The 27,680-nt window shown below is 43.0% G+C and overlaps 2 protein-coding genes and 1 long non-coding RNA gene across 10 annotated transcripts in view; 1 reads left to right on the forward strand and 2 right to left on the reverse strand.

Moving 5' to 3' along the window:
- Positions 1–52: 52 nt before the first annotated feature.
- Positions 53–11,125, reverse strand: LOC139760643 (uncharacterized). Of its 4 annotated transcripts, none has more exons than XM_071684067.1 (7): positions 10,710–11,125; positions 8,823–9,083; positions 8,389–8,487; positions 5,300–6,347; positions 4,753–4,896; positions 2,252–2,424; positions 53–2,041 (listed from the first exon to the last, which is right to left on the reverse strand). In XM_071684067.1, the coding sequence occupies exons 2-7, from the start codon at positions 9,063–9,065 to the stop codon at positions 1,565–1,567; spliced, it is 2,184 nt and encodes a 727-aa protein (XP_071540168.1). In that variant the 5' UTR covers positions 9,066–9,083; positions 10,710–11,125; the 3' UTR covers positions 53–1,564. The 4 variants fall into 4 exon arrangements, with proteins under 4 accessions (XP_071540168.1, XP_071540169.1, XP_071540171.1 ...); XM_071684068.1 differs by having other exon boundaries at positions 10,715–11,124; XM_071684070.1 differs by having other exon boundaries at positions 8,413–8,487; positions 10,715–11,122.
- On the forward strand, positions 8,983–16,601 carry LOC139760647 (uncharacterized). Of its 2 annotated transcripts, XR_011715378.1 has the most exons (4): positions 8,983–9,109; positions 9,468–9,658; positions 14,776–14,941; positions 16,455–16,601. It is a non-coding gene; the product is annotated as an uncharacterized lncRNA (long non-coding RNA). The 2 variants fall into 2 exon arrangements; XR_011715377.1 differs by having other exon boundaries at positions 9,075–9,658.
- LOC139760641 (uncharacterized) overlaps positions 16,252–27,680 on the reverse strand; it is a 137,200-nt gene continuing 125,771 nt past the window's right edge. For all 4 annotated transcript variants that reach the window (XM_071684064.1, XM_071684063.1, XM_071684061.1 and 1 more), the window contains exons 32-41: positions 25,781–26,354; positions 24,574–24,693; positions 22,472–22,786; positions 21,493–21,679; positions 20,453–20,722; positions 19,900–20,157; positions 18,860–18,977; positions 18,518–18,602; positions 18,073–18,145; positions 16,252–16,925 (exon numbers count right to left, since the gene is read on the reverse strand). In XM_071684064.1, coding sequence (XP_071540165.1) covers positions 16,813–16,925; positions 18,073–18,145; positions 18,518–18,602; positions 18,860–18,977; positions 19,900–20,157; positions 20,453–20,722; positions 21,493–21,679; positions 22,472–22,786; positions 24,574–24,693; positions 25,781–26,354 — 2,113 coding nt within the window. In that variant the 3' untranslated portion in view covers positions 16,252–16,812. The remainder of the gene's footprint in view (positions 16,926–18,072; positions 18,146–18,517; positions 18,603–18,859; positions 18,978–19,899; positions 20,158–20,452; positions 20,723–21,492; positions 21,680–22,471; positions 22,787–24,573; positions 24,694–25,780; positions 26,355–27,680) is intronic.

Genomic DNA, 27,680 nt, shown 5'->3' on the forward strand with positions numbered 1-27,680 from the left:
CAATCCTTAAGAACATGAAGTTGCTTCACATTTTAATGATTCTTGTAAAACATTTAAGATTTTTAAGATTTCATTTTATTTCATAAAGAACTGACAAGTTAGTCCCAAGACCAAATTTTCATCAATGATTGTAAAGTAAAGATAATGAGTTCTAAACGGAACCTCTTAGGGTAAACTTTGTTTTGAATAGACACAATTCAAACATTTGATGTTCACACATCAAAGATAGGTATTTGAAACATTTGAGATCAGTCCTGCATTTTGGGGGTTGCATACATGTAGAGTAAGATTTAAGACAACCATTTGAAGTATTCAGTGTTTGGTCTGATAAAAGCTATACCGTTGTCATACCTGGGAGATGCATGAACCATGCAGACAGCAAAAAGTAACTGCTTTATGAATATGACAAGAGAATGGGCATGTAGAACTTTTGAGGAACCATAAAGTGTCATTTACAAAAAACTATATGTTCACCATATCTGTAGCAGTGAACATATCAAAATATATTTTCTTATGTATGCTGGTAATAATGAAAATTATTATTCATATTTTGCATGGTGTAGCTTGTATACAGATAAGATCTCTGTGTTTAACACAAGTTGTGAAAATGCTTTGCCTCTTTCCCAGGTGACCATCAGATAAATACACCTGTCAGACTTTTAATTGATTGAGGCTGATCAGTCAGTATCTAACCTATCTCTGAAAACAGCAGTTACCTGCCCACAACTGCAAGGTGGACATGCATCAGCTTGGTTAGCCATACAACACCCACCTTTTACCTGTCCAAGCATAGGTTACACACTGGACTTTTTTGTAAGGTTAGTTGTTTAGATCATTTACTAGAGCTATTCAAGAATGGAAAGTGGTCAGTGTTATCATGCAGAATTAAATTTGGAGAGGTATGCATAATTTATGCTAAAAAGTCACAACTCGTATGGCTTTAGCTTTTTCTAATTGTCATTGCATCTTTAAGAAATTTTGGAACTTGTTAAAGCAAAGAAAGCTAAGGAATATAGTGATCAAATTCAGTCTTAGTTACTAGCTAAGAAAGCTAAGGAATATAGTGATCAAATTCAGTCTTAGTTATCATAATTAATGAAGTATTTCACAGGAATAAAACCGTTTTATTCATATGATTATTAAGAAAGTAAAGGGTGTTTAAAATAAAAAGATTGAAAACAATGTTGAAACTGCTTTCTGAAGAGGTAGCTAAAGGAATGCAGGATGTTGAGAATATGTACTTTAATTAGTAGATGATCAATGGGGTCTCTACCTTCTGTAAACAGGTGGAGCTGATAATGACTTGTGTAATGAGTAGCAGTTGAAGATAAATAATGATGAGATTATATTGTCATCAGTAAACAGAAAAGCATACAGCGTTTGTGAAGACCTTACCCAACAGGAGACGACCTTACCCTGGTACCACGTGGAAAGCAGTCTTGAAGCTCCAGAAGCCCCATGGAAGGGGTTCTGAGGTTGGAAAACTAACTCTTGTATTAGATTTGTATTATAGTATGCTACAGAAGTTGATATTCTTCTTAGTTGTATACTTTGGTTTCTTTACTCATATATGCTGAATGTTGCTATCAGCAAGTGGTATGTGATCATTTGCAGATAAGATGTAATTATCAGCAGGTGGATTATGTACATCATAACTAGGCATTTGGCTGTTACTAACTGATATGTTGGTGGCAGGTGGTGCAGTAGTATTAACAAACGGTGTATAGGCATCAGCAGGATGCATGTAGGCTTCAGTAGCTGGTGTGTGGTCTCCATCAGGTGCCATGTAAGTATCTGCAGGAGGCAAATAGGCATTGGCAGGTAGTGTATGGAAATCGGTAGACGGTGCATAAGCATCAGTGGTCCGGGTGTTCATTTCATTAAGAGGCTGAGAGGCATTGAAGGTGATGTACATCTCAGCAGGAGTATCACTGCAGTTGGGTTGTACAGTTCTGTTGAGTGTGTTCAAGTTCTCTGCAGTGACAATATTTTTCTGGAAGGTGCGCTTAGGAACTGCATGGGACAGCTTGTATGTGGCATGCTGAGGATAGCGGGACACATATTCAGATGAAGTATAAAGTGACAGCCATCCTCTTGAGAAATTATTTGATTAATGTTATTCAATTTATCAGTATTCTTATTTTAGATACAACCTCCTGATTACTGTTTTCAGCATGGTTAAGAATATGATCTAGAAGTTAAAGTTTAGTCATGCAAAAAATGAGACTAGAGAAATTTTGATAAGGCTTACCTTATTGCGTCTAAGAAATTTACTGATACAGTATGAAATGAGAAGAGTGGTGATGATCCCAGCAAAGATGGCAAGAATGACAGCATACAAGGGCAGCCCTCCTACGTTCCTCAGAAGAACAGAATGATCAGTTGAATTTGTTCCATTGATGGTTCCAGTTATTGTAGTTGTATCTATTTGAGAAGAAGAGATTGAATAGACAGATGCTTAGTTGCACCACTTAGACTTGATGCTCTTACTACAACAGTTATGTTAAAAATCAGTTTCAGTATTATTAAGAGCATGCTTGCAGAACCCAGTGACCTAAGTAAAAATACAGTCATTTTAGCATTCGTTGTGTTCATAAATAAAATTAAAGCAATTTTATGACAACTGTTACAGTTAGAAATGTACCTCAGCTGAGGACTTTCAGAAACTAATGAAATTAAAAACACTGATGCTTTTGGAGAAGAGCAGGAGATAGGGTGAATGTTTAAGCAAAGGGTAAAGAATGTAATGTTTATGCTTAATGTGGGCAGGCATGAAGAGAGGAGGAAACAACAAGAAATGCAAGTATTAAAGACAAATGTTGCAAATAAATGCTTGCTGATTACTATATTATCTTTACAGAGTAGATGAAAATTCAACTGAGAAAGATAAATGCTAAGCTCAGCTTAAAGGAATTCACAGTTGTGAGACTGCTGTACATCTATCACAGAACTGTCACTTTAATATTTGTCCTTGAGCATTTCCTCTCACGTAAGTGATTGCATGATTTTTTAAGGATCTGCCAAGTAATGAAAATATTTTTTTCAAAATTTTTTGCCTTTATATATTTACCCTTGCTTCTAGTGGTATCATTTACATTTCATGCACATGGGTGACTACTGAATAGAAAGAAATGTTCAAAACTGATCGAGTTGGTCATCGTACTGAAAATTTTTAAGAAACTGGAAAGCGAGATGAGCTTTTTTGCCATGTATTTCAAGTGTGCTGTCAGGCAACCTACAGTTTATGATCTTGAATATTTCAAGTTCAAAATGTAAGAAAAATGATCTCCAGTAAAAGCTGAAAGGAAAATGCACATCTTTCTTCATCCCATCACGTAGAAATCACCATTAAATCATTTGAAAGTCTTCTGTTGAACTCTATACTTATTCAGCAAATACTTTTGATACTGTAAGGCACAGATTGTTTTTTTATTCCTGTCTGCTGTTTCCCTGCTTTAGGAAGGTAGCATCAGGATCACACACCTGATCCTTCAAGGAGAAATCCTCTTGTAGCTATCTCCTATTTCTGCGAAGTAATGATACAGGGAGGGAAGATTCCAGTCTTCACTCTTACCATTCTTATATGCCATTTATGACACACAAGAGATACGTGGGTAGTGTTCTTTCAGTCCCTTTTTTCAGGGATAACATAGAAAATTTATATAAGCACCAATACTATTAGTGAAATTGATTAAGAATTAGTATTTGTTTATCATTACCATATATATGTAATTGACATGAAGGGGTATATAACTTGTTTCACATTGATTATGAATTGAATGATAAAGTGTTATTAGAAGAACATTTTTGCAAATAGTCTCCCACCCGTCAGCCAGCCCAATACATGTTTTTGATGAATTTTCAATGTTTACTCCACAGTATATGTTGTAAGCTGTTTTTGGTAATGTATGCATAGTTTTATATTACAGAGAGAGAGGTGGCTTATTAGATCACATGATCATAGTGAGTTGTCTTTTCATTTGACAGTTAGGTGGGGTTATTAGATCATATGACGATGATAATGAGTTGTCTTTTCTGATAATGGGCTTGCTTTTATACTTTACTGATTAAGGACTAAAACTTTAATGAACAAACAAAGAGGATAATAGTTGATAACGTACTAGGAAATGATAGTGCTAAGATGAACTTAAAGAGAAGTTGAATGAGAAACAGAGGTATATTAGGGAATTGTATGAAGTGAGGTTTAGCTTGTACAGGCATATGAAGGTTGCATTATTGGAGGTTGTCACACAGTTGTATGTAAACGTTATGGGACAAGAACTTCATGTTAGGATAATGGAAAGTTGATTGACAAATATCAAGCAGGGATTCACTGCCACTCATCTTCCTAGTGTAATTTGCCTTAATGAGAAATTTGATAAAATTTTAATGAAGAAAATATGTCAAGCACCTGAGTAGGATTTGTATAGATATCTTTCTGCAGTAATTTCTGTGTATGGCATTGTTCTTCAGAAAGCCACATCTGGTGCCTTTATTAAAGTGGTAAGTATGATATTTGCAATCAGTGTTTTCTTTCATGTATATGAATATGTCATTGCTCCTTTTGGTAAACCTTGCTACATGTGACAGTTCCAACATTTTTCATTCTCTACTCTCTTCAGAATTCCAGTGATTTCTGTGTCTGACCTGTAACATTCTGTTATTTGTAGTTTTAGCTACCATCCTCCCAAAGTGTTTACAAGTCTCATTATCCAGAGGATTAACAAGATGGTAAATTTTCTTTTAACTTACCAAGTATTATAGCTTCTTTTAGCATTGGCTCATTGGTTGACATCATCTCACTAGATGAGGAGTATGTGGGAAATGTTGTAGAACTCTCTGATGTTGGCTTTGGTTCTGAGGTAATTTTCATCATGGGCTCTGTTATCTCCGTAGCTGTTAAGGAAGACCTTAAGGTTTTAAATAGATACCATTAACATTTAGAAACTATTTCAACTGTACAAAAACACTCCTAAGATTATGGGCCTAGGACTGATTAGGCCCATCAGAAAGACTGGTATCCATGACTTGAAAAAAATAACCTTTGTACAGTTCCATGGAATCTGACCTGCAGATCTTTCTGTGTTGCAGTTCACTTCATAGATTCAGACCCTGTCTGGTTACTATAAATTCTGGTTGTGATGACTGGTTAACTGAGGATTTACAGTACACACTCACAAAAGCCTACACTTGAACACAGAATGTTCATTATTTCAGGAAAACACTCAGATTTAGATGCATGCATATTCAAGATTATTATGTATGGGCTCAATGTAAATGGTTCAGACTGAATACTCACTAACAGCAGTTCGTGGAAGACACGGGAGACACCGATCATCACTGCATGGTAATGTCCTGTCGAGTTGGTCATGGCACACCACAACTCCTGCATTCCAACTTTTGTGGCTAGATGTCATATTGGCTTCAATACATGCAGCAACCTGGTCATTTCTCCAGTCTAGATCCAAGTTATCTAAGTCTAGAAATTCAGTTTCAAGGCAGAATGCACCAGGCTCTACCTCGGATCCAATGACGTTTAGAATCCTGGTATTAAGAAGCGATCCGCTTGAGGTATTGTAATTGTGTATGGATCTGTGGCCAGCTGAAGAGATGTTCACACTATGTAGCTTAAGGGAAACACCAGGAGAAAGAGCCAAGGCATTGTCTTGTAGCACTGCACTGCTGATATCTTCCAGGTGAACCTCACCATCAGTAACCACTTCTGCTGATGACTCCTTCAGTATCAGATGCTGTACATGCATGATATTCATGTCGCCTGTACTGATAGCCTGATTCTCCATCATTACAACGTGACTATGACTAACCTTCAAGGATGATACCTCGGGATGGGAGTATGGTATGATGGCTCGAGGACCAATAGTTAAGTGATTTACTTCCCTTAAGCTGATAGATATCCTGGGTGCAACAATGCTTCGGCTCTTGAATTCCACTTCTTTTGCTGACTCTATAAGGAGCTGCACCACTGCTGGTGGAAGTCGTTCTTCATCAATCTTAGGATCATAATATAAATGAGATAATCTGGGTTTATTGCTTTCCACTGTGAATGCTTCCTCAGGTAAGATGATCTTTTCTTTGATTCTAGTGAAGTTTAGTACAATGTTGCTATCTCGAGGCATGAGAGCACCAGGAGCCACTATTATCTCCTGTACGTCTGAGACCTTCAGCTCCTCCAGGTGTGGGCTGATACTCCCAGGACAGATAATGACTGAGGGAGAACTTCCCACTGACAAATGTCTCTCAGTTCCAGAAGAAGCAAATATAAGTGGCTCGGAGCCCTGACATATCAGTTCGCCAAAGAGGATCATTGGGATGTTGCCAATATCACCCTGTTGAGACAAGAGACTGAAAAATATTTCAAAGCTAAATATTTAGAACACTGCAATTTTACTTTACACCAAATATACACATCCTTTGTGAATAATTGATATGTGAGAATAGGAAGGTAGATTATCATTAGAGTTGACAGACGAAGGTTGTGAAATGTGGATATGGTTGATCTATTAACCTTAGCTCTTATAAGTTCCTGTGGGAGGCTCTTCGTAGTGTTGTGGCAGAACTTGTCAAAACATGTAGGCTAGAATTACCTTAATGATGTGGTTGATCAAATGATTGTGGTCTGTCAAAACTTTATAGTACAGTTATTAGACGTACCTCAATGTTGTAGTTGGACAAAATTTGATGAGTGTCTAGATTTATAAAGTGTTGTGGCTGAATTATCTTTGTGATGCATTTATATTTATTTGCCCAACCAAGTACTGTGGCAGTTGTGACAGTATACTGGCTAGATTTACTTCCTTACTATATCTGAACTTTTGAGAGCACATTGGCTGTACTTAACTTTAAATCTTGTGGTTGGACTAACCGCAAGTGCTGTGATAAAACTCATGAGAATACAGTAGCAAGAGACTGCCGTGTTTGACCCATACTTATGAGAATACAGTAGCAGGAGACAGTGCCACGTTTGACCCTACCTTAGTGTTGCAGCAGGATCTATCAAATACAGTAGTTAACTTATGTTTAGAAAGAGTGCTGTGATTGTATTTTCTGTAGTGCCTGCAGTAAGGCCTTTGAGGGGGGGGGGGGGGGACAGAAGCTAGACTCTTTTAGTGTAGGGCAGGCCTTATGCAAGGAACAGGAACGAAAGTAGATTGGGTTGGGGTGGGAGACAGATAGGAAAGATGAAAAAAAAATGGAAAAAGATAATCATTTTCAGTGCGGTAGTGAACAGCTTGATTCTCTCTGATTTCAAAAAGGCAGAATTCGTTTGAATACCCATGGTTACACCACCACTGTAAGGCGTCACAAGGGTGTGTGACGTCAACCAGTTAGTGCTGCCAGATATATATGCAATTACATTTTCCTCGTTTCTCACAGTATAGAATTCTTTTACAATTAGCGATTTCCAAATCTATTTTGTTCGCCCACATTAGTTCATGTAAAATTCTGTTTTTTTTAAGTTTATGAGTTTTTGTGTAAATTCTCAACGTAAACCCCTATTGTGATATCTAGAGAGGGAAATTGAACCGTTATGCTTTAAATGGCATGATGTGTTCGTTCGGGAATCCCATCACCATGCGCGCAAAGGAAAAAAAAATGAACAAATAGAATAGCATGTAAAAGAAAATACAGCAAAATATATTTTTGTTGTCGTAGTGGAGTGTTAGGTTGATTGGTGAGGTGGGGGGGATGGTGTTTGACACCTGTAGATAAGGGGGAAGGATATGGAAAATAAAAATTCCTTCGGTTTGCAGCCTGGTGCCATAGCGTTGATCATGCATAACATGAACACATTTTGAAATATGACACTGCACGAGGAAAATTAGTGGGAACAGGAACTATGGTCGGCACGTCTGTCCTCCCAGAACTCAGAATTGATGCGTCAAGAGAAATGATGAAACAACTAAGTTTTTTATATCGGAAAACCTGCAAAATATGTCTAAATGAATCTCAAATTAAAAGAGGTGATCCAAGACTGCACGGTGAACCAATGAACAAGAACGGAATCAATGCAACGCTTCAGTAGAAAAAAAAACCAGGAAAGTAGACTTAGGAAGTGGAAGAGAAAGCAAAAACAATGGTGAAACGATCGTAGTTGCTTTTGTGGTTGGACCTTGTGTGGCTCTGTGGCAGGACTTATAGAAATCCTGTTGGTTTGGTATGACATTATCTTGTTGCCGTACTGTCTTTAATGGTACTGAACCTGGGGCAGTGGATGGATATACCTTGGCTTTGGTGCTGTGGTTAGACTGGTGTAGATGCTGTGGTTGGACTGATACTTTTGGCTGTGATGGGCCTTACCCTTGTCCTGTGATCAGACTTGTACTATTTCTGTGGTTGAATTTACTCACGTGCTGTGAAGAGAGACACCCTAAATCCTGTGGCTGGACTTACCCTTCCGGCGTCTCTCCTTCGTCGCCTGTTAATGCCTCCCATGCATTGACCCCTGAAAACGATGGGTCCATAATCCTGTGATCAGCAATGGAATCATTATTAGAATACACACTAACTCCCATCAACTCTTTCACTAAGAAATTATTAATTTCACTGTGTATCATTTGGAAGCCTAGAAAGTCAAGATGTTGAGGTCATGCAGTGTACAAGGGTTATTACATTGGATCACGGATGAAAATCTTAGATGGTGTGACGTATCAATTTAGCGTGCGAAGTGAAATGTTATGAAGCCGTTTTGCAAGTGAGAAAGTCCTTGTTTCATATCGGCACATTGGACATCGATTGAGGATGTATTAATGAGACAGATGTATGATGTATTCATGAAAGAATATGTTCATAATGAGTTTTACCTCCACATTGGCAGAACAGGAATTGAAACCAGTTCTGAAGCAGTTGCAGATAGTCTCGATTTCTGCCCATCTCTTGCGTCTTGTTCCCTCGCCGTCCATTTGACCTTCCACACTATTACTCGCACTCCCTTCGAGGAGACTGTCCAGCCTGTCTTTCATATCATATTCCAGGAAGTTCCTGTGACAGGAAGTGGAGGTAAACGCCGCCAGCAGCAGCACTAAGGTAGACCACGACAGCAACATCAGGGAGAACCTCACACCCTACAGATCCCCCCGGAGCAACAACAGTTAGAATCTTACGAAACAGTGTTCTGTGATTGTAATGTAACTCCTTCACCCCTTCCCCCCCAGGAAACCTGAAATATATAGTTTATTTGTTTGTTTTGCCGCCCCTATGAGGGATGTTGGTGAGTGGTGGTATAGTTGTTGTAATGTAGACATTGAATTATTTGTCTGTGAAATTAGTATCTTGTTCTGTTGGAGTGACTGGCAAACACCAGTCTATACAGTTGTACATATTCCCCTTAGAAATGTATGAACTTCATGACCAATAAGGGAATTTTACATTTTCGTGTATACAATCGTAATTTCTCTTGTGATTCCATGTCTCTGAATCTACTGACTAATCTTCATACACATTCAAAGGTTAAGATGCTGGACTTCGGATACGCTCTCGATCCGGGAATGATACGCTGAGATAGTGAAGATAACCCACTGATCTACGCTGAGGAAACTGTGCATCACTCTTGCTCATTATTTCGAGAACCAAGAACACCTTTCCAACATGAGCAACACAGAAAGAGCAAGACATGTGATGTACTGGAAGGTGGGGCAATGTAAGTAAAGACGAGGCTTCAAAGTGTTGGTAAATGTTAGACCTGATCTCACTTTCTTTTGAAATGGAGATCTTTTAATGATGATAATTAATATCAATGATAATAATAGTAATAACTATAGATGAAATTTCTAGGGTTTGCTGAAATATTACTTCGATTTGTTTACCTATACAATAGGGGATTATTCGGGAGATATTTCTCATCTGAAAAAGGATAAGTCGCAGATCTCGAATTCATTGGGAATTATTTCCATAACTGATGGGTCGGTAGTGGATGCCGTTGTTCCTCCGTTCCTAGGGAATGACTGTGAGCGAATGCGGTTATTCTTCGTCTGTTCCTTGAGCAACCTCGCAAATGCGGGAAATGGCGATCAAAGTATGAAAAGAATAAAAGGTTCCGGTCCATAAATCGTTGGTAGTCGCAGTGATGTTAATGTCACTGTTTTTTATCCTTGCTTCATTAAGACAGCACTCCATAGTAAGCAAGATGAAAAGACATTTTTAAAGATGCCAAGCCGTAATAAGCAAGGTGGTTATTTTTATAGGGTTACAACCTGTTATACAATACGCAAAATGTTGCGTAACAATAACATATACTTTGATAACTAGCATAGCAGGACTGAATTTTGTTCTCAGTACCTTGATGACTGATCCACACAGCAGTTAGTGTGTTGTCTGCGATCGGTACAAATCACTTGAGATTTTGTAAACACGTAAGTAACTTGCGTCATGACGGGGTGACACTGATTCGCTGACTGAAAGCAAGCCATCTGTATGAACACTGAAGCTGTCGGGGAGAATACGAGGCATGACCCATCAGTTGATTCAGTGAAGAGGAGCAAAGAGAAGGAAGAGTTGAGAACAGAAGATGGGAGGAGGCGCCCCTTCGTGACTGAGGAAAAGATGAGAAGAAAAAAGTTGAATGTAGGTGAAGAGAAGGAGGAAGCCATTAAGATGAGGCGGACAGGGAAATGAACATATGGAAATCCTTATCTTCCAGTCATCACACATCCACCGACGGCATTCAAAAAAGACTATATGAGTCACCTTACCTCACCTCAAGGCTTATTGCAGGTCTTTACGTCCCCCAGGCACCGTCAGCGATGAGGAAAAAAAAGAGCGATGATTGAGGCGGTCGGACCTGGCACTGACACGCTCTAGCTGACAATGAGCTGGTAACCCTCTCTCTATCTGCCGCTGGGGTCGGACGAGGCGCGCTGTCCACGCAACATCCCACCGCTTCACATGGTAACGATTCCTGGAGGTGGTTCGGTTTAACAACTCGTCTGTAACGGTTCCTGCATGATCATAAAGATCTTATAATGCTGGTAGCATCGTCTGATTGCTCAGTGGGAAGAGACAGGTATCAAGATGGCGTTGAGGGACGAATTCTGCTGTGGTAAGGAGTCTTAACGTGAGAGGCAGAAGGAAAGACGGAAAGGAAGGGTGAATTCCCGGTGTGGCAACAGTGAACGTAGCGGCCGCTGTGTACTGGGAGCCGGAGAGGGAGGAAGGGGTGGGGGATGGGGGGAAGGGCGGGGGGAGTTGGATTATGGAACGAATCTTAAGTTAGATGGACTTTGAAGTTAAATATAACACTGTAATCATGTTTATGTGAGGGAAGTGGATTTAGACCCCTCGCGTCATTGTTCACAGTAAACAAAAGCACTGCGTCTGACAAATTGTTTTCACACGTTTTAATAGTTCTTTTATTATTTTCTTGTAATTTAGGGTACATAGTTGCGAAAACTCCTTCCTTGATCATACTTTCTCTAAACGTCTTAAGCTACGTTCAGTGAACGAAGTCATTGTCTTATTTGCTCATTGTGGAGGGATATTATTGATTATTATTATTATTATTAGCAGTAGTAGTAGTAGTAGTAGTAGTAGTAGTAGCCACGCACAACAACTTACACTTCAAATTGTTACGTGACCAACTCGGCGCCTTTGAATGGCAGTCAGTCGCGGTTGACCTCAAGGACCTTCAGAGAGGATGATTGGTGTGCTTGAAATTTTAGGACAGGATGTGGGAGTTAATCACACTAACGATAAGCTGTTTGTTGTACACAGCAAGGCACGCACGTAGCTCTGTTTTGTGTCATGTTTCCATGACGTGACTTATCGCAACAGCAGCTGTCCTCAGTACAAACGCCGAGGATCTTGTTGTTTCGTAAGGCGTTTATAGTGAATAGATGTCATTATTCTGATATCTCATCAAAGCATTTTATTTTTTTCTAGTATACTTCATATCTTTCGTAAAATCATACCGTCGTGCTGAAGGACCGTACCGTCGTGCTCATGTACCGTACCGGAGGACTTCAGACGACTTGATGAAACAGCGGGCGGGTGAAATGGAAGATCATTGCGCAGGATGAGTGAGTGAATGAGTAGGATGAGAGAGTAGGAGTGAGTGAGTGACTGAGTAGGATGAGAGAATAGGAGTGAGTGAGTGACTGAGTAGGATGAGAGAGTAGGAATGAGTCAGTGAATGAGTAGGATGAGAGTGTAAGAGTAAGAGTGAATGACAGGTTGAGAGAGTAGGAGTGAGTGAGTGAGTGAGAGAGTGTGGGGGAGAAGAGGAGGAACAGTGTCAGATGACGTAATGTGCTGCACTGTGTATCAGGCCGGGAGCACCCACGCCTGGTGCAAGCTGAGGGATGTGAGGCTCCCGTCACACCCATTACTGAGGGCACTCCGCCGCTGCTAACCCTCTCGCCGTGAACACGGTGGCACGACCCTTGAGCACGACGGTACGACTTTTCAGGCCTGCCCTTCGACCTGACCCTAAAGTGTCAGGTCGCTAGTGATTTCATTATACCCAAGGGTCGTACTTTCGTGTTCAAGGGTCGTCTAATCGCGTTCAAGGGCGGTACCGACATGTTCCAGGGTCGTCTGGTCGTGTTCATGGGTTGTACACCAGGGGTTAAAGGATATTCAGTTGATCACGATGCAGAGAAATGGATACTTATTAGCCTCCGATTTAGAAAGAAGTCTCTACGTTTCGTATCAGCCAGACGCTAGCGAACAATATAAGATTCTACATCTACGATGAGGAACGAGGAATAAGAAGGGAAAGGAAAGAGAGAAAGAAGAAACGGAAGAAGTAGGAAGTGCACAGGAGACAACGGGAAGACTTGGAATGCGCAGGGAAATCATTTCAGAAATCAAGAGCAGCTTCACTCGCCAATACCTTGGCGATCTTCATTGTTACCACATAAGGACAAGTCACTGCGCCTCTTCATTGACCACGGAGGCATTTCGGATGCAATAACTGGTCACACATCTCACCCCGACCTCTCGCCTCGCGCGCTCTACCCTCCTCATTTAATGGTCAACGCCAGCCGTTTAAGGGTTAACGAGGAACGTTGAATAGGCCTTGACGCCAGACGGGTTGTGATAATGCTCGCTGCTGACGTCACTGAACTCTTTCTGTACGTAACCCGCCAGAGATTTTGGTGTTACCCGCCGCGAGAACGATGATACCATACCGTGGGTCGCTTGAGGCATTACGGGGATGGGATGGTGTTGGGTTTACCACGGCACTATGAAGAAGGAGTGATGTTTAACCTTCCTATAGCAGTACGGGTAGAAGGCCATACTGGAGGCAGTGGTTTCACAACAGTATGAGGCAGTAGGTGTACTCGTGTGACATTATGAGGAGAGGGTAATGCTAGGGCTGTTGTAACATGATGAGGTGGGTCAAGGCAGTGCCGGGACTCGTGATATAGGGCGGTGCAGGGCAGATGTGGTGTAAGCTGGGGCTCTCCCAGGGGAGGAACATGACGGGGCTTTCCTAACACTAGGGGGAAGAGGGAGGGTCAGCGCGGAGGAAAATGAACCGAGTAAATGTCACCCCCTTTAACACGACAGTACGACCCCTTTAGTACTACGGTACGACCCTTAAACACAGAGGTATGATCCTTCACCATGACGGTACGACCCCTTGGGTAGGATAGCCTGTTTTTTCCCCTGATCTTTAAGGATCAAATGAAAGGAAGGTCACACTGTCATACCCAGGAATGGTACTGTCGTGTTCAGTCATGGTTCGTCGTGCCATGCTTCAGGGGTTGATTTAATTATTTTTACAAATAGATGTAGATTATTTACAATATACATTCGTCCTCGTTCGTGCCATTTACTGCTACCACTGGCTACTTTATCCCATTGGTTGTATGTGTATATTATTGTTATCATTGGTAGTACCAAAGATTGATTAAAGTTGAAAGTGTGTCACCATGTTAAAATGAGATCCCAAATGTAAAATGGTACACACATTCGAGAAAAGACAGGACATGGGCACGCCAGGCAGGAATCTTAGGTACCACTGGGTTGGATCTCCACTCTTCACTACCAACGTCTGTTCTTTTTTTTCTCATTCCTTCTTCACCACTCACTCCTCCTCTTCCCCTTTCTGCCGTCGGTGTGAGGTGTTTTGGTGGAGTGATTAATGAAAGGTTATGAGAGGTGTGTGATTACGAGAGCTGGAGAGGGTGGGCTGAAATGGTTTGGACCTGTGGAGAGGTTGACAAAGACATGTCTTAGTAATACATGTTCTTAGTAATACCACAAACGCCTTCATCTTACTTAACCACCACACACGCCACACCTTATGCTCACTCACCTCAGCAATCCGTCTCTCCTCCATTGATTCATGTCTCTCTAATGCAATCATGACTTCCTCAAATGTTGGGAACAATGATTGGGTTGATATATTGTTTTGGGGGGCTGTTAGGTCCTGGAATTAAGAATTTATATGATTACTTGTTTGAAATATTTCATGGTAATTCGCTTCATATTTATTTTGGTATCCGATGGCCATAGGAAGCACTGTGATATATTTCACATTATCGTTTCAGCAATAGAAGGCTTTCAGTCTGTTTTATTTTCTCAATCAGAAACAAAACTTTTTTTTGGTTTGAAAAGTAACGAGCATATCTACATTTCTTCCAAGTCATCTTCGCAAAGTAGATTTGCTTCAAAACCTCATTATAAGTCCTTTTTTTTCCATGCTGAATATGTATCTTAGGTTGTAGTATTGTTTCAGTACCAGTAAGTCCTGTCAGTTATATGATCACTGGATTAGAATACTTCACGATAATTCTCTTCATTGTCACTTAGGTTCTGGCAGCCGGAGGTATGAGATGTGGGAATGCGTGCAGTTTGATTAAGAGGACTGACCAGGGTGTGCTGGAATGGTACAGGTGGAGGGAGGAAGAGGCCTAGAAGATGGAAGGATGGAGTGAAAAGGAGGCTTTGGAGTATCGTAATCTCAACATACAGGAGGGTGAGTATGGTGACTGGGATGAAGTAAATTAAGGGGGAGGGAGTGTGCTTTCAGCATACTGAACTAGGGCATACGAGAGGGTCAATGTGCAACATGGAATGGTGTGTCTCTAGGGCTTGGCAGTGGAGAGGTGGCATTAGTTTTAGTACATCGTTGATGGCAGTGAGTGGATGTATACAAATAGTGCCATTGTTTGTTTGTTCCTGAAGCATCTTCGTTAAGGAGGGGGGGGGGACGATGGGATGTAATGATATTGTCCCAAATCCTCAATTTACAGATCAAAATGGTGTGTAAATTGAAAATGTTAAGGAGTGCTCTTGTTACGCAGGAAAAATGGGCATGGGATGAGGATGTGTGCCAGTGATGTGGTGGAGGCTGAATGGACCTAATCCACCCCATTAAATTGATATTGCAGTATTGATGATGTATAAGAAAAATATTGGAGGTTCTCGTTGTATTCTTCATGATTATCAGAGACTTAATCACTTAGTTATATTCATCAAAAATAATCATTGACATTTTTACTCTTGTTTCACTATTTAGGAAATGGGAAAAATTTCCAAGATACTTTTTTTTTGTAAATTTTGCAGTATTGTAGATCATGGTAAAGTTAATGTGTTTTGTGTCTGTTTTTTTCATAGTTGATTGAGCATGTTCACTAGCATGATGTGAGACTTGTACAGTCCCTGTGAGCAAGTGTGTAACTAATACCTTTTTCAAGTGGTGGACACTAATATATTACACAGCAAACGTAGTGGACTAAAAGTAGGGAAACAGGTTTCAGTAAGATGTATCTGTGTCACAACAAACAGCAGGAGGCTAAGCAAAGCTAAAGGTTGATAGGCATTTATTTGTGCTTGAAGAGTTGAATTGGAAGTGCCTTCTGGTAATCTTTATTTTTACTTAGTGTCTGACCACATATGAATAGATTTATTATCACATTTTCATTCAGTATTCAACGTTTCATCCTAAGAAAATTGAAATTTATAAACTCCATTATAACATTTTGTGGTCACTTAGTATTAATTTTATTACTTTACCTTATGATTAATATCTGCAGAAATATCTATTATTTCTGTAACTCATTTTCCATATTTCTATTCTGTCAGTTCACACAACACTAGAATTTTAGTGTCAGAGTTAAATATGTTTATGTAGTTGAAACCTTGGGTTTAGTTTTTAACTGTGTTTTTGTGATTGAGAATTGTTATGATTTGAAATACAGATTGGAACACCGTGAGTAAATTAAGCTATGAATATGTCAGATGCTGAGAAGGTTTTTAGATGGGCTGTATGAGGCAAGTTTCGAGTCTTTACCATTACTTTATTAAGCTAGGTCACTGGAGATATGTAGCTGTACAATTCTATGTTGAAACATGTTTTAGATTAACAAATTTTGAATGAATTAATAGACTGAAATTAACTATTTGAGAATTACTGGTTTGGGAATGTGGTGTAAACTGGATTATTTTTTCTTTTCTAATTTCCATTCTGTTTTTGACTGTTTTTTTAGGTCTGTTTGGCTGAAACACTCACCAGTTACACTACACACTCCCAGGTAAGGGACTTTCTCATCATCGTTCTCTCCCCTTCTCTGCATGTCCACACATGCTACCGAACAGGGAAAATTAAGACAGAAAGAAAACCGGTGATGATATTACCATAGGTAAGCTGTGTGTGAAAGCCACTGTGTTTTGGCCAAAGGTAGCCACCAGATTACATGATGACACTGATGTGACTCCACGTGGAATGACATGTATGCCAGGAGTTGAATGTTTAATTTTCATGATGTAGATCGTACGGCTTCTATTGGGGTATTGCAGCATCATGCCAGACAGGTAGAGTATTGCATGCGAGGCAGGTCTGCAAGATCAGTCGTCAGGGATGAGCTGAGCCAACAACTGTTCAAAGACGCTCCTGCTTGTGGTGATGACAGATGTAACAGGGTCTTGGTCCACCTTCTCAAACAAGTCCACGAAGTAACCTGTGAGGGAAGGCAAGCACATTGATATTACACTGGACTAGTGTATGTGTGACTGCTTATGTTTTCAAATGTGTGGGCCAAATTGATGTGGCATACTCTCATTAAAGATACTTACACTTTAGAGAATTTCCTGTTCATAAACTGTGAAGATGACTAGATATTTACCTGCAAGTAATCTACTTCATTAAAATTTTGACCAATTTTTTTTTGTTTCTTAACAAAATTCATAATCTATTCTATGTTCTTTATTTACTGAGATTTCTAAAGTATTATTTTTTTCAAAGAATAAAGTTTTTTTTATCTCATTTTCCTTTCATTTTACCTTATCCTTATCATCACTGCCCTTGGGGAGGATGATATTTTTTTCTAAGTGGTGCATGTCAGTCAATATGCTCATTTCTGTGAGAGTACATACTTATAAATGCGTGCAAAGGAAATTATATTTTTAGACTGTAAAAAGGTAGTTAAATCCTGTTCGTAATGTCCGTAGAGTTTACAATAGTCGTTCAGGACACAGCACTCTCCACACAGAATCAGTGCCTCATAGCCTCCTGTATGGTTCACCTTAAAGGGCATATCAACAGGTGGCGTCTTGAGAATCCATGCAAACGTGTGGGATACAAGGATAATACACAGCCAGTGCTCTTGTACAAATTAAAACTTCCTAACATCTCTAACCACTGGTGGACTTTGAGCACTTCACCCTGTTTCCATCTCTAGTTTACCGTAAACATCTATTTATTTTACTTACAGGGTCTGATTACTCTTTGTGATGCAGAGGAGAGTTAATAACAGCAGTAATTTGCTTCTCACGACTAGTGTCTTATGATATTAGGGAGATACTTTCATTCAATGGAGTATAGTGGCATAGAGCAATATTAAGTGAAGTATTAGTAGAGCGATTTTTACTAAAGTATTAGGGGAATTGATACAATATTTACTGGAGTATTAGGGGCGTATTAGAGCAACACAGAATAAAACTAACCGTCGAAAGATACCGTGAACACTAAATCACTAAACCAAGATCCTATCATGAAGTAACAAAGTGAACGGCAAAGCTTAAGCAACCTTGTCTGCACGCACGGTAGCTGGACCAATACAGGAAAGCACTCCACTCCACCACATCTCCAGTGAGAGTCCCTCTTACCTGCAGCTTTCTTCCAGGCTCCGTTGATAAGGACCGTCCGTGTCTTCTCCTCTGCCAGGTTGCCGTAGGTCACCTGCCCAACACACAAGACACTGTCATTAGTAGTAATGATACTTAAGTGTTATGTAGGTCTACAACGCGTTGCTATTAGGATGGTATTGAATATGAAATTGATGGAAGTGATATGAAAATGCAGATTACTTTTTGAAGTAATAAGTCTCTTGGTTTATGAGTATTCTACACATAAGACAATACTGAGTATTGTTTTGGGGGGAAAAACTGTAACTCTTTCCTTATTCTACATGTTGCAGTGTGGGGCACCCTACCAAGAATGTAATGTCTCATTCAGCGTGAATACACAGTGATAATTTTGCTGACTCTATTCTTCGCCTCACATACCACAATAAACACCTATAACCTCCACCTTTTCTCGACCTCTACTGACCTGCCTGACGAAGCCTAGGTTGATGAGGGTCTTCCTGGCAACGGGGATGTAGTACTGCCGGCCAGTGTGGAGTCTCCACGCGTCCCTAGGGAAAGAAGTAGCAGCCAGTGTTACCTAGGGTGTGGAGACAAGGCTTTGGTCAAAGTGGAACCTGTATGAACAAAGACACGGATACCACGCTGAAAGCCATGGATATACCAGCCGCCTAGGATCAAACACTCCCCTAGGTTCGAATCCCGGTCGCGGCAGCCTCCTATAAAGCTCCTGAGCTGATGTTATTACTTAAGAACCCCGTCAACTAATGACGTAGGTACCCCAAGCCTGACGTCAGAGACCCCTCACCTGGCGATGTACAGACCCGGATGCTGCGGGAGACGGAGGAAAGAACGTCCTCGGCTCGTCACCTTCAGCTTGCCCTTGACGGTCCTCTTCCCTGCTCGCTTCCTGCCCCCGACCCGACCTGTAGCAGGAGCACACAACAGACAGGCAACTTACAGTAAACATTACATGTGTGATGGAAGATGTGTGGCAGCAGATACTGAATACCTAGTTAGTTATCCTGGGAGTTCAAGATCTAGACTTGTCTTCTGCAACTGCATGAAGTCACTTATGCGAGAAATACATATCTATCTATTAGAGCGAATGTCACTGGGGGCCAATCAGTCTTTTCTCTTCCTTGTCGTACACAAGCCTTGCACCTTTGAAAAAACTTTCACTGCTTCTAGCAGCTTACAAGACCCTTCACAAAAATCTCTATCAGTCCTATCATATGCCTTCTACAGATCCATAAATGTTACATATATACATACATATATATATATATATATATATATATATATACCAGAGAGACCTTGTAGGAGAGGCAAGACCATCAAGCTCACCAGCCGATCAAGAGGCGCAACGCCTCAAGGCAAAGCCAGGCCCCACCGTTCCCTCAACGTCTTCAGAGGGTCGTTAGCAACAGCTGGAGGCAATCAACCTGGCCTTCCACGTCCTGACGACCTCTGCCCCCCAGACAAGTCAATCATGCTAATTCTGGAACCTGTATGTATATACCGATCCTCCCTGTGACCCCTCTCTCCGCTCGTGTAGCACAATTCCACCCCAACCTGTAACCCTGCCTCCATGTTGCCTAACCTTCCTCCCGCACTGCAGCCTGTTCTCTCTAACCCCTACTCGTTGCACCTACCTCCAATCTTTGGCCATCTCATGTACTCCCCAGACCCAACCTGTGGCCAAATTTCAATCCCCTTACATAAAGCCATGTACCTTCATCCCCCATCCCAACCTCCTTCCCTACTTCCTCCTTCCATCCCTCCTTACTCCACTCCGTCGCTTCTCCCTTCTACCTCTCCTCCCACTTCCTTCGCTGGACCACTTACTGATCTTCTTGGCTGCAGAATCGTTGACCATATTGTTCAAGAATGGCTCCTCCGAGCCCCCATCTCCCTCCTCCTTTCTGTTCTTCCCAGTTCTCTTCCTCTTACTCTTTCTCCTTTCACTGTCCAAAGTCTCGTCCTCGAGCTCTTCTTCCTCCTCCTGCTCCAGACCTTCGTCGTGGCCGTCATGCTGGTGTTCCTCCAGATGTTGGTGGCTCTCCTGTTCCGTTCCTCCCGGGAAGATGTCGATGTTGCCAATACCTGGAGAGACAGACGTGAGGAGAGGAACCAGGTCCTCAGACACTAACGCTCATAAACAGACACACACACACACACACACACACACAGAGCAAATTAATCTTTTCTATCTTCTGTTCTATTCTATCCACGTGTAAAAAGAAAGCTATTGTGATACCATACAACACTGAAGGATTTCGATATTTCAAAGTATTTACTCTACCAGATACCCCCAACACTCCCCATCGCATTTACTCTCTCCAACACTTCCTCCCTCCCACTCCAGACCGTGTATAATACCTACGGCAACTGATCTTACCTAAGTCGTCCTTGTGCAGGAGGTTCTCAGATGGCTCATCCTCCAGGGTCTCCAAATGCTCCCCAAGGCCACCCTCGGGCTCATCCCCGAGGCTCTTGAGGTACTCCTCGGTGTCGCACGTGCGTCCGGGTCCTAACCAAGACGTTCCGAGGCAGTGAGCGTGTGGAGTGCAGGTCTGCGTCGCGACGCACCATCCGCAGGAGAAGCTGGCGTTGACGGCGACGCAGGAGTGGCAGGAGGAAGCCAACAGGTCACAGCTGTATACCACCACTGGTGGACAGAGAGACGTTAGGGGGGTGGTGGGAATAATAGAGGCAAGGTGCTAACGTTAGGGGACGCAAGGAGTTGAGGGCGCCAGAGTTAAAGTACTGGGGTTGGGAAGTTGAGCAAGATAAAGGGGGGCACCAGAATCAAGGTGCTAAGGTTTAAAGCAAGGGTTACGGGGCACCAGATACAAGATGTTAAGGTTAAGAAGAGCATAGGGTTGGGGGCATCAGAGCCAAGGTACTGAGGTTTGGGTTCAAAGGAAAGGTAGTAGGTGTAGGAGGTAAGCTTTTTTATCCTTCTGTTAAGTTATTCATTTGTCATTTGCTCGAAGGTAATGCACTATCCTTAAATTGTCCTCCTCGTCATCCTGAGCCACGCGTGGTTCATATTACACCTCCGGCTGCACCACACTGTACCCCTTGTTTGTATAGTACCCTTGCAGTAGGAACACGTGGAGAGGAAGCAACGGGAGGAGGAGGTGGAGGAGTAGGGGAAGCAGAAGCACAATCAAAACAGGAACAGGAGCAGTAGCAGCATTAGCAAGGGGAAGGAAGTGTAAGGAGAAAAGGAGCTGCTGCAGCAGATGTCAGGAGAATAGCAGCGGTAAGCAGGAGTTAGGGCAGGAACAGCAGAAGGAGCAGGAGCAACGGCAGGAACAGCAGAAGGAGCAGGGGTAGGGAGAGGAACAGAAGCAACAGTCGCAAGAAAAAAGAAAGATGGAGCACTGGGAGAGAGGAGAACAACAGCAGCTTCAGTAGTCTCGAAACACTCACGGCGAACGTCGTTGGGATTGTCCAGGGGCGCCCCAGCGGGCGTGAGCAGCTTTACGCTGTAGTGAGCGTGCGGGCGGACAGAGGCGGGCCGCAGCTCCGTGACCCCATCCCCACACCGGATGGCGCCCACGCCCACACCCGCACCAATGCCCGTCCCTGACCCGCTTCCCACCTTTAACACTCGGCCCTAGACACAACAGGCGTGAGAAAGACGGTATAATGTTGCATTATACATAACGTTTACATAAGATGAACACACAATACATGGAAGTATATGAGGTAAACATACTATGTATACAAATGTATAAACATGATTCCAAGAAAGAGTATAACCAGGTCACAAATACGTTTACGGAAACAAACATGCCACTTGTTTACTGAATGGTATAAATGAAATACAGTGAGGAGTACGTCAAATTGAACCCAAGTGTAGTATAGTAAACATCAAGACTGAAATTACAGTGCATAAAACTACGATATTTTGTTATTCACACGATGGCTTTCAATTTAAGTTACTCCAAGACTTCTTTTTTTCACCATAAGCAAAAATAACCAACTATAAGTTCTGGAAATGAGTACTGCCCAGAGAGCAACATAGTGTGTTATATCATGAAGAGAGTCTGAGGATCTGGAACAACTTCTAAGAACTGATTCCCCATGAAACAATACCTAACAGTTGCTGGTGAGGTACTAGACATGAGTTAGAGGAGAAAGACGCGGAAATCGTGTACTTTAGCCAGGAGGCTGAAGAGACCTGGAAACTGCAGGCCGCTAAACTAATCGACCAATATACCTGCCTGACCAGCTGGAAAAAGACCAGGCAATTGAAGGTCGACTCTTCCTCGTGGCCTGGAAACAAGAGGCTGCTTAACTCACCCTGAAAGTGACCTGGAGACTGAAGGCTGCCTACTCACCTGGAAATGACCTGGTAATGGGAAGCTGATATATTGATCTGGTTACATGAAGATACATGACTGACCTGGAAGTGACCTGGTAAACGTAAGGTGCCTTCTCTTGTCTCTTTCCGTCCTTTCTTCACCCTCTTTATCTCCTCTTTCCTTTTCTTGAAATCGAAATCTTCCTCCAGTTTCAACCGCTTTTCCAGCGCCTCCTTTTCCGCCGCTTCTTCTCCTTCCTCCTCCTCCCCAAGCGATCCTTTGGCATCCTCCTGCTCCTCTCCTTCCTCCTCCTTTTCTTGTCCTCTTACCTCCTCCGTCTTGGTCTCTTGGTCATCTTTGGCGTCATCTTCCAGCGGCTCGAACACACAGATCCATCCGCTCTCAGTCTGTGTGGGCTGGAAAAAAAAGAAATATATGCTCCATTTAATCCCTTTTCTGTTAGCTGAGGCGATACAGACAACTGAATGCCCTAATCAAGGCCATATGCTTTCTATATATATATATATATATATATATATATATATATATATATATATATTTTTTTTTTTTTTTTTTTATACTTTGTCGCTGTCTCCCGCGTTTGCGAGGTAGCGCGAGGAAACAGACGAAAGAAATGGCCCAACCCCCATACACACGTACATACACACGTCCACACACGCAAATATACATACCTACACAGCTTTCCATGGTTTACCCCAGACGCTTCACATGCCTTGATTCAATCCACTGACAGCACGTCAACCCCTGTATACCACATCGCTCCAATTCACTCTATTCCTTGCCCTCCTTTCACCCTCCTGCATGTTCAGGCCCCGATCACACAAAATCTTTTTCACTCCATCTTTCCACCTCCAATTTGGTCTCCCTCTTCTCCTCGTTCCCTCCACCTCCGACACATATATCCTCTTGGTCAATCTTTCCTCACTCATTCTCTCCATGTGCCCAAACCATTTCAAAACACCCTCTTCTGCTCTCTCAACCACGCTCTTTTTATTTCCACACATCTCTCTTACCCTTACGTTACTTACTCGATCAAACCACCTCACACCACACATTGTCCTCAAACATCTCATTTCCAGCACATCCATCCTCCTGCGCACAACTCTATCCATAGCCCACGCCTCGCAACCATACAACATTGTTGGAACCACTATTCCTTCAAACATACCCATTTTTGCTTTCCGAGATAATGTTCTCGACTTCCACACATTTTTCAAGGCTCCCAAAATTTTCGCCCCCTCCCCCACCCTATGATCCACTTCCGCTTCCATGGTTCCATCCGCTGACAGATCCACTCCCAGATATCTAAAACACTTCACTTCCTCCAGTTTTTCTCCATTCAAACTCACCTCCCAATTGACTTGACCCTCAACCCTACTGTACCTAATAACCTTGCTCTTATTCACATTTACTCTTAACTTTCTTCTTCCACACACTTTACCAAACTCAGTCACCAGCTTCTGCAGTTTCTCACATGAATCAGCCACCAGCGCTGTATCATCGCAGCGGTGCACAGGTAAAACCCCAATAGGACCCAGGTGTTGTGCCGTGTCCTGCACCAGTCCCCCGCCACTTCGATCCTCAAAACAAGCATAAACCTCCACTCGATGGGTGGATGTGTCACAGGCGCTACTCACGGCTTGACGGGGAAAGTTTGCGAATGAAAGTGAAAGCTATGCCTCGGTGCTGAACAGATACTATGACAGTAATCAAACAAAATTCTGATGATGATACTAATAAAAGTAATAATATACGCCAATAGATAACAACAATGTTAAAATTAACTCATGCTTGTGATGGTTAAGAAGCTGACGTACTAATTAAATCCTACGTGTCACCATCCGTACCAGAAACAGCGTCGGGACGAACTGATTAGTCTTAACATATCCTTCACCAAACCCTACCGTACTGTTGACTCTTTCTCTCGAACATCGCCAAATGTCAGTAGAATCAGTGTTTAACCTCGATTTAGTCAGAAGATATGGCTTTTATTTTTAAATGTCTGGCCTCTCAACTGCGATCAGAGGTCAAAACTGCAACTTCAAGCATTCTTTTTATATGTCTGTGGATGTGTATGTCTGAGACGCATATGCATGCATGAATCTGTACTGTGTGTGTGTGTGTGTGCGCGCGCGTGCGTATAGCACCTGCATCTCCCGAGAAACGAAGGATAGTTACTCACCTGGATGTTCTGGACGGGGAAGGTGAGAAGGGGGGAGGACCCGGCACCCACCAGCACCTGCTGCTCCTGCCGTGACACAAGCTGCGGACACCAGCCCGGTCCCCGACGCTGCTGCGACCGCTGCGGCAAAGGCAGATGTTAGGGCACTGAACAGTGAGGGAGAGGAGACGTGAGGGAGAGGAGACGTGAGGGGAAGTGAGCCTTTAACGACAACAGATGTACGGGACAGTAGATGTGAGGAAAGGGCTGTTCGAGCTCTGTAGGAACATTCGTTGTGAGGGGAAGTGGGTCTGAAGCTCCATGTAGAGTATGTGTGAAAGAAGTGGATCTGGAGCTCTACAGAGACTCTATATATTCTATAGGGGCAATAGATGTTAGGGAAGTGGGTCGGGAGGTCTGTAGGGACAGTAGACTTGAAGGGAATTGCTCTTGATGCTCAGTAGCCTGGGGAAAATATGCTATCTAGGTCCTGCAACTCCTCGAAGCTGCCATCTAACTCCTGTGTGAGGGGACGGCCTAGCAATTGGCATATATCTGGTCCACACACACCTGTCTGCCTTCACAGTCTGTTTCCCGTAGACCAGCTTGGGCAAGAGAGACTAGAGGAGTCGCAGGATCCGACGGCTTGCGTGGCCTGAATCATACATTACCATCCCTAATCCTATGTTTCTCATACGCGAGGAAAAAATGATCTAATGAATGTCTGTACTGAGGAAAATGTCTCTCTTACATTCTCGTTTGGCGACTACCTTTTATTTTCTCGTTTGATACTTCTCTTCTTTGTGTACGTATGATAAGAAGATGAGGATCTTTTTATTCAATAATAATCCCTTAAAAACACGAATACTGTAGATGTAATGTGGCTACAGGGACACACTCACTATACGTTAAGTGTATAATACTTAAATCCAAAATGGTACAGGAAAGAAAGGACAGAGGCGGTGCGGTATCGGGAGGAGAGGACAGAGGTAGTATGGTGGCAGAAAAGAAATGCTAATGAAGAGGTCAGAAGCCGCGGACGACCTTGCATTGACTCGAAAGCCATACTGCCAAGACCAAAGATATGATAATGAAGTCAGGTGGTCCAGAACCTGGGTAAACAATATGGGAAACACACACACACACACACACACACACACAGAAACGCAAATAATCACTCTGCACTCCTTAGACAGACAGACAGAGGGAGAGTGTGGACAGACAGTACCGTAGTGTTGTGATGGACGGCAAGGTGTTCGGGACAGGCGGCAGCGGCTGGTGTGTCCACGGCCATACATGCTTGGGTTAGGTCGCACCACGTGCACGCGCCCGCCTGCGTGTCGTCCGCGACGCACGACACGCAGTTTGTGCGTTCGTCGCACACGTTCCCTTTGGCCTGCGAGGGTTCAGCGTGGTCAAGGGTCTGCGGTGTCGAGGCGATGGGCGTGAGGGCGGGCCCAGCGGAGAGCGCTGATGCGTCTGGGTGCGTGAGGGTGGCGTGGAGGGTGACGTTGGCGCGGAGGACCGGGTGGAGGTGGCACGCGCCCGCCAGGACGGCCACATGGTCGAGGGCGATGTCCGCCTCGGTGCCTGGTCCTCGAGTGGCACGTACCCCCAGCACGAGCGGCGCCCCGGGGTCGGCCACGTCGCTCGCATCCACCGTCACGCCCACAGGCACCCAGCTGAGGCCTCGCCCGCCCGACGCCCGGAACAGTTCAGCCGTGTGTGTGGTGTCGCCCAGTCGCTGCAGCACGTGCACCGAGACCTTGGCCACGTGTGCCCCGTACAGGAACACGGCGAACCTGAGTAAGGGTGAGAAGGCGGACTTAGCCATAGACTGAGGCAAGGCAGCCATAAGCAGCATTAACTCAGTTATTGCTTACTGGCATCTCAACTAAGACTGTGAAGAAATCAGCTAAAAACAGACAGCAATCATGGTGTACAATTCAGCCACACATACAGGGGTAACCTGCTCACAGTTAGCGGAATTTTAACACAGTCAAGCACGACGGTTACACGCACCGTGACTAGATGAAACATAGCTACAGCTAACAAGATCATGATAACGAGAAACTGAGCCCTATATATTACTCTAATAAGAATCATTATCATTGCTAGTAGTAGTAGTAACAATGCCATACAATCCCTAGGACCACTTTTTTTCTGAAGCTCCTGCAGCTTCGAGGCTACACTTCACGCAGGCGCAGGGAAATGATGGACTCCTTGCGAGCGAAGAGGTCCTCCTTTCTGACCACTGACAAGGATACAACCTCGCTGAAGGTTAACCACTTGTAGCTGGAGCCTGGTAACAAACACACACACACACACACACACACACACACACACACACACACACACTATATATATATATATATATATATATATATATATATATATATATACAACCCTCACTAACATGATCAGTAACCATATTGAGAAAAGATAAAAATCCCAAAATAATGAAGAGCTTTCTTTCACCATTCGAATATCCTCAAATAATAACCATCTTTACCGTATGATTCAAGAGGTAGGCGGGACTCCTGCTGGGCTGTGTGCGGCGCGGGACGTGCATTGCTGGGCCGGGGAACGCTAGTGAGGTACAGGTACAGAGGAGGAAGGAGTCTAAGGCATGGAAACTGGTAGATGGAAGATGATCAGGACCGTAAAGGGTAGTACGGAGAGGAAGAGAAGGAAACAGCCAGCAACAGGTGAGAAGGGAAGGATAAACATTTAATCAAGCTGCTTGGATGAGGAATATTTCTCTGAAACTAAAATCAGGAAATATCTTAAAAAAGCGGGGATGAGTAGCGCCCACAGAAACCATTGAAGAACATGGAAATGGATTATTTCCTGGAAGTAGTGAATCATGGATACGGCCGAGGAAAGTATGGACAATGGAAAGACGGGCGGAAGTCTGGGGGTCGAAGAAGATGGACCAGGAAACCAGCAGGACAATACAAGAAATGAAATATGGTAATGTTACGTCCGTGAGGCGGATAAGAGGAAGGGAGGGAGCCGGAGCGAGGCAGGAAAGCTGGAGTGAGGAAGGTAACGGGATGGGAGGGAGATAAGTCACAGGGAGGGAAGAAGGAGGGTAGCAGAGATGGAAGGATGAGTTGCACCACAGC

The sequence above is a fragment of the Panulirus ornatus genome, chromosome 37 (assembly GCF_036320965.1).
Source record: "Panulirus ornatus isolate Po-2019 chromosome 37, ASM3632096v1, whole genome shotgun sequence".
NCBI classification, from domain to species: Eukaryota; Metazoa; Arthropoda; class Malacostraca; order Decapoda; family Palinuridae; genus Panulirus; species Panulirus ornatus.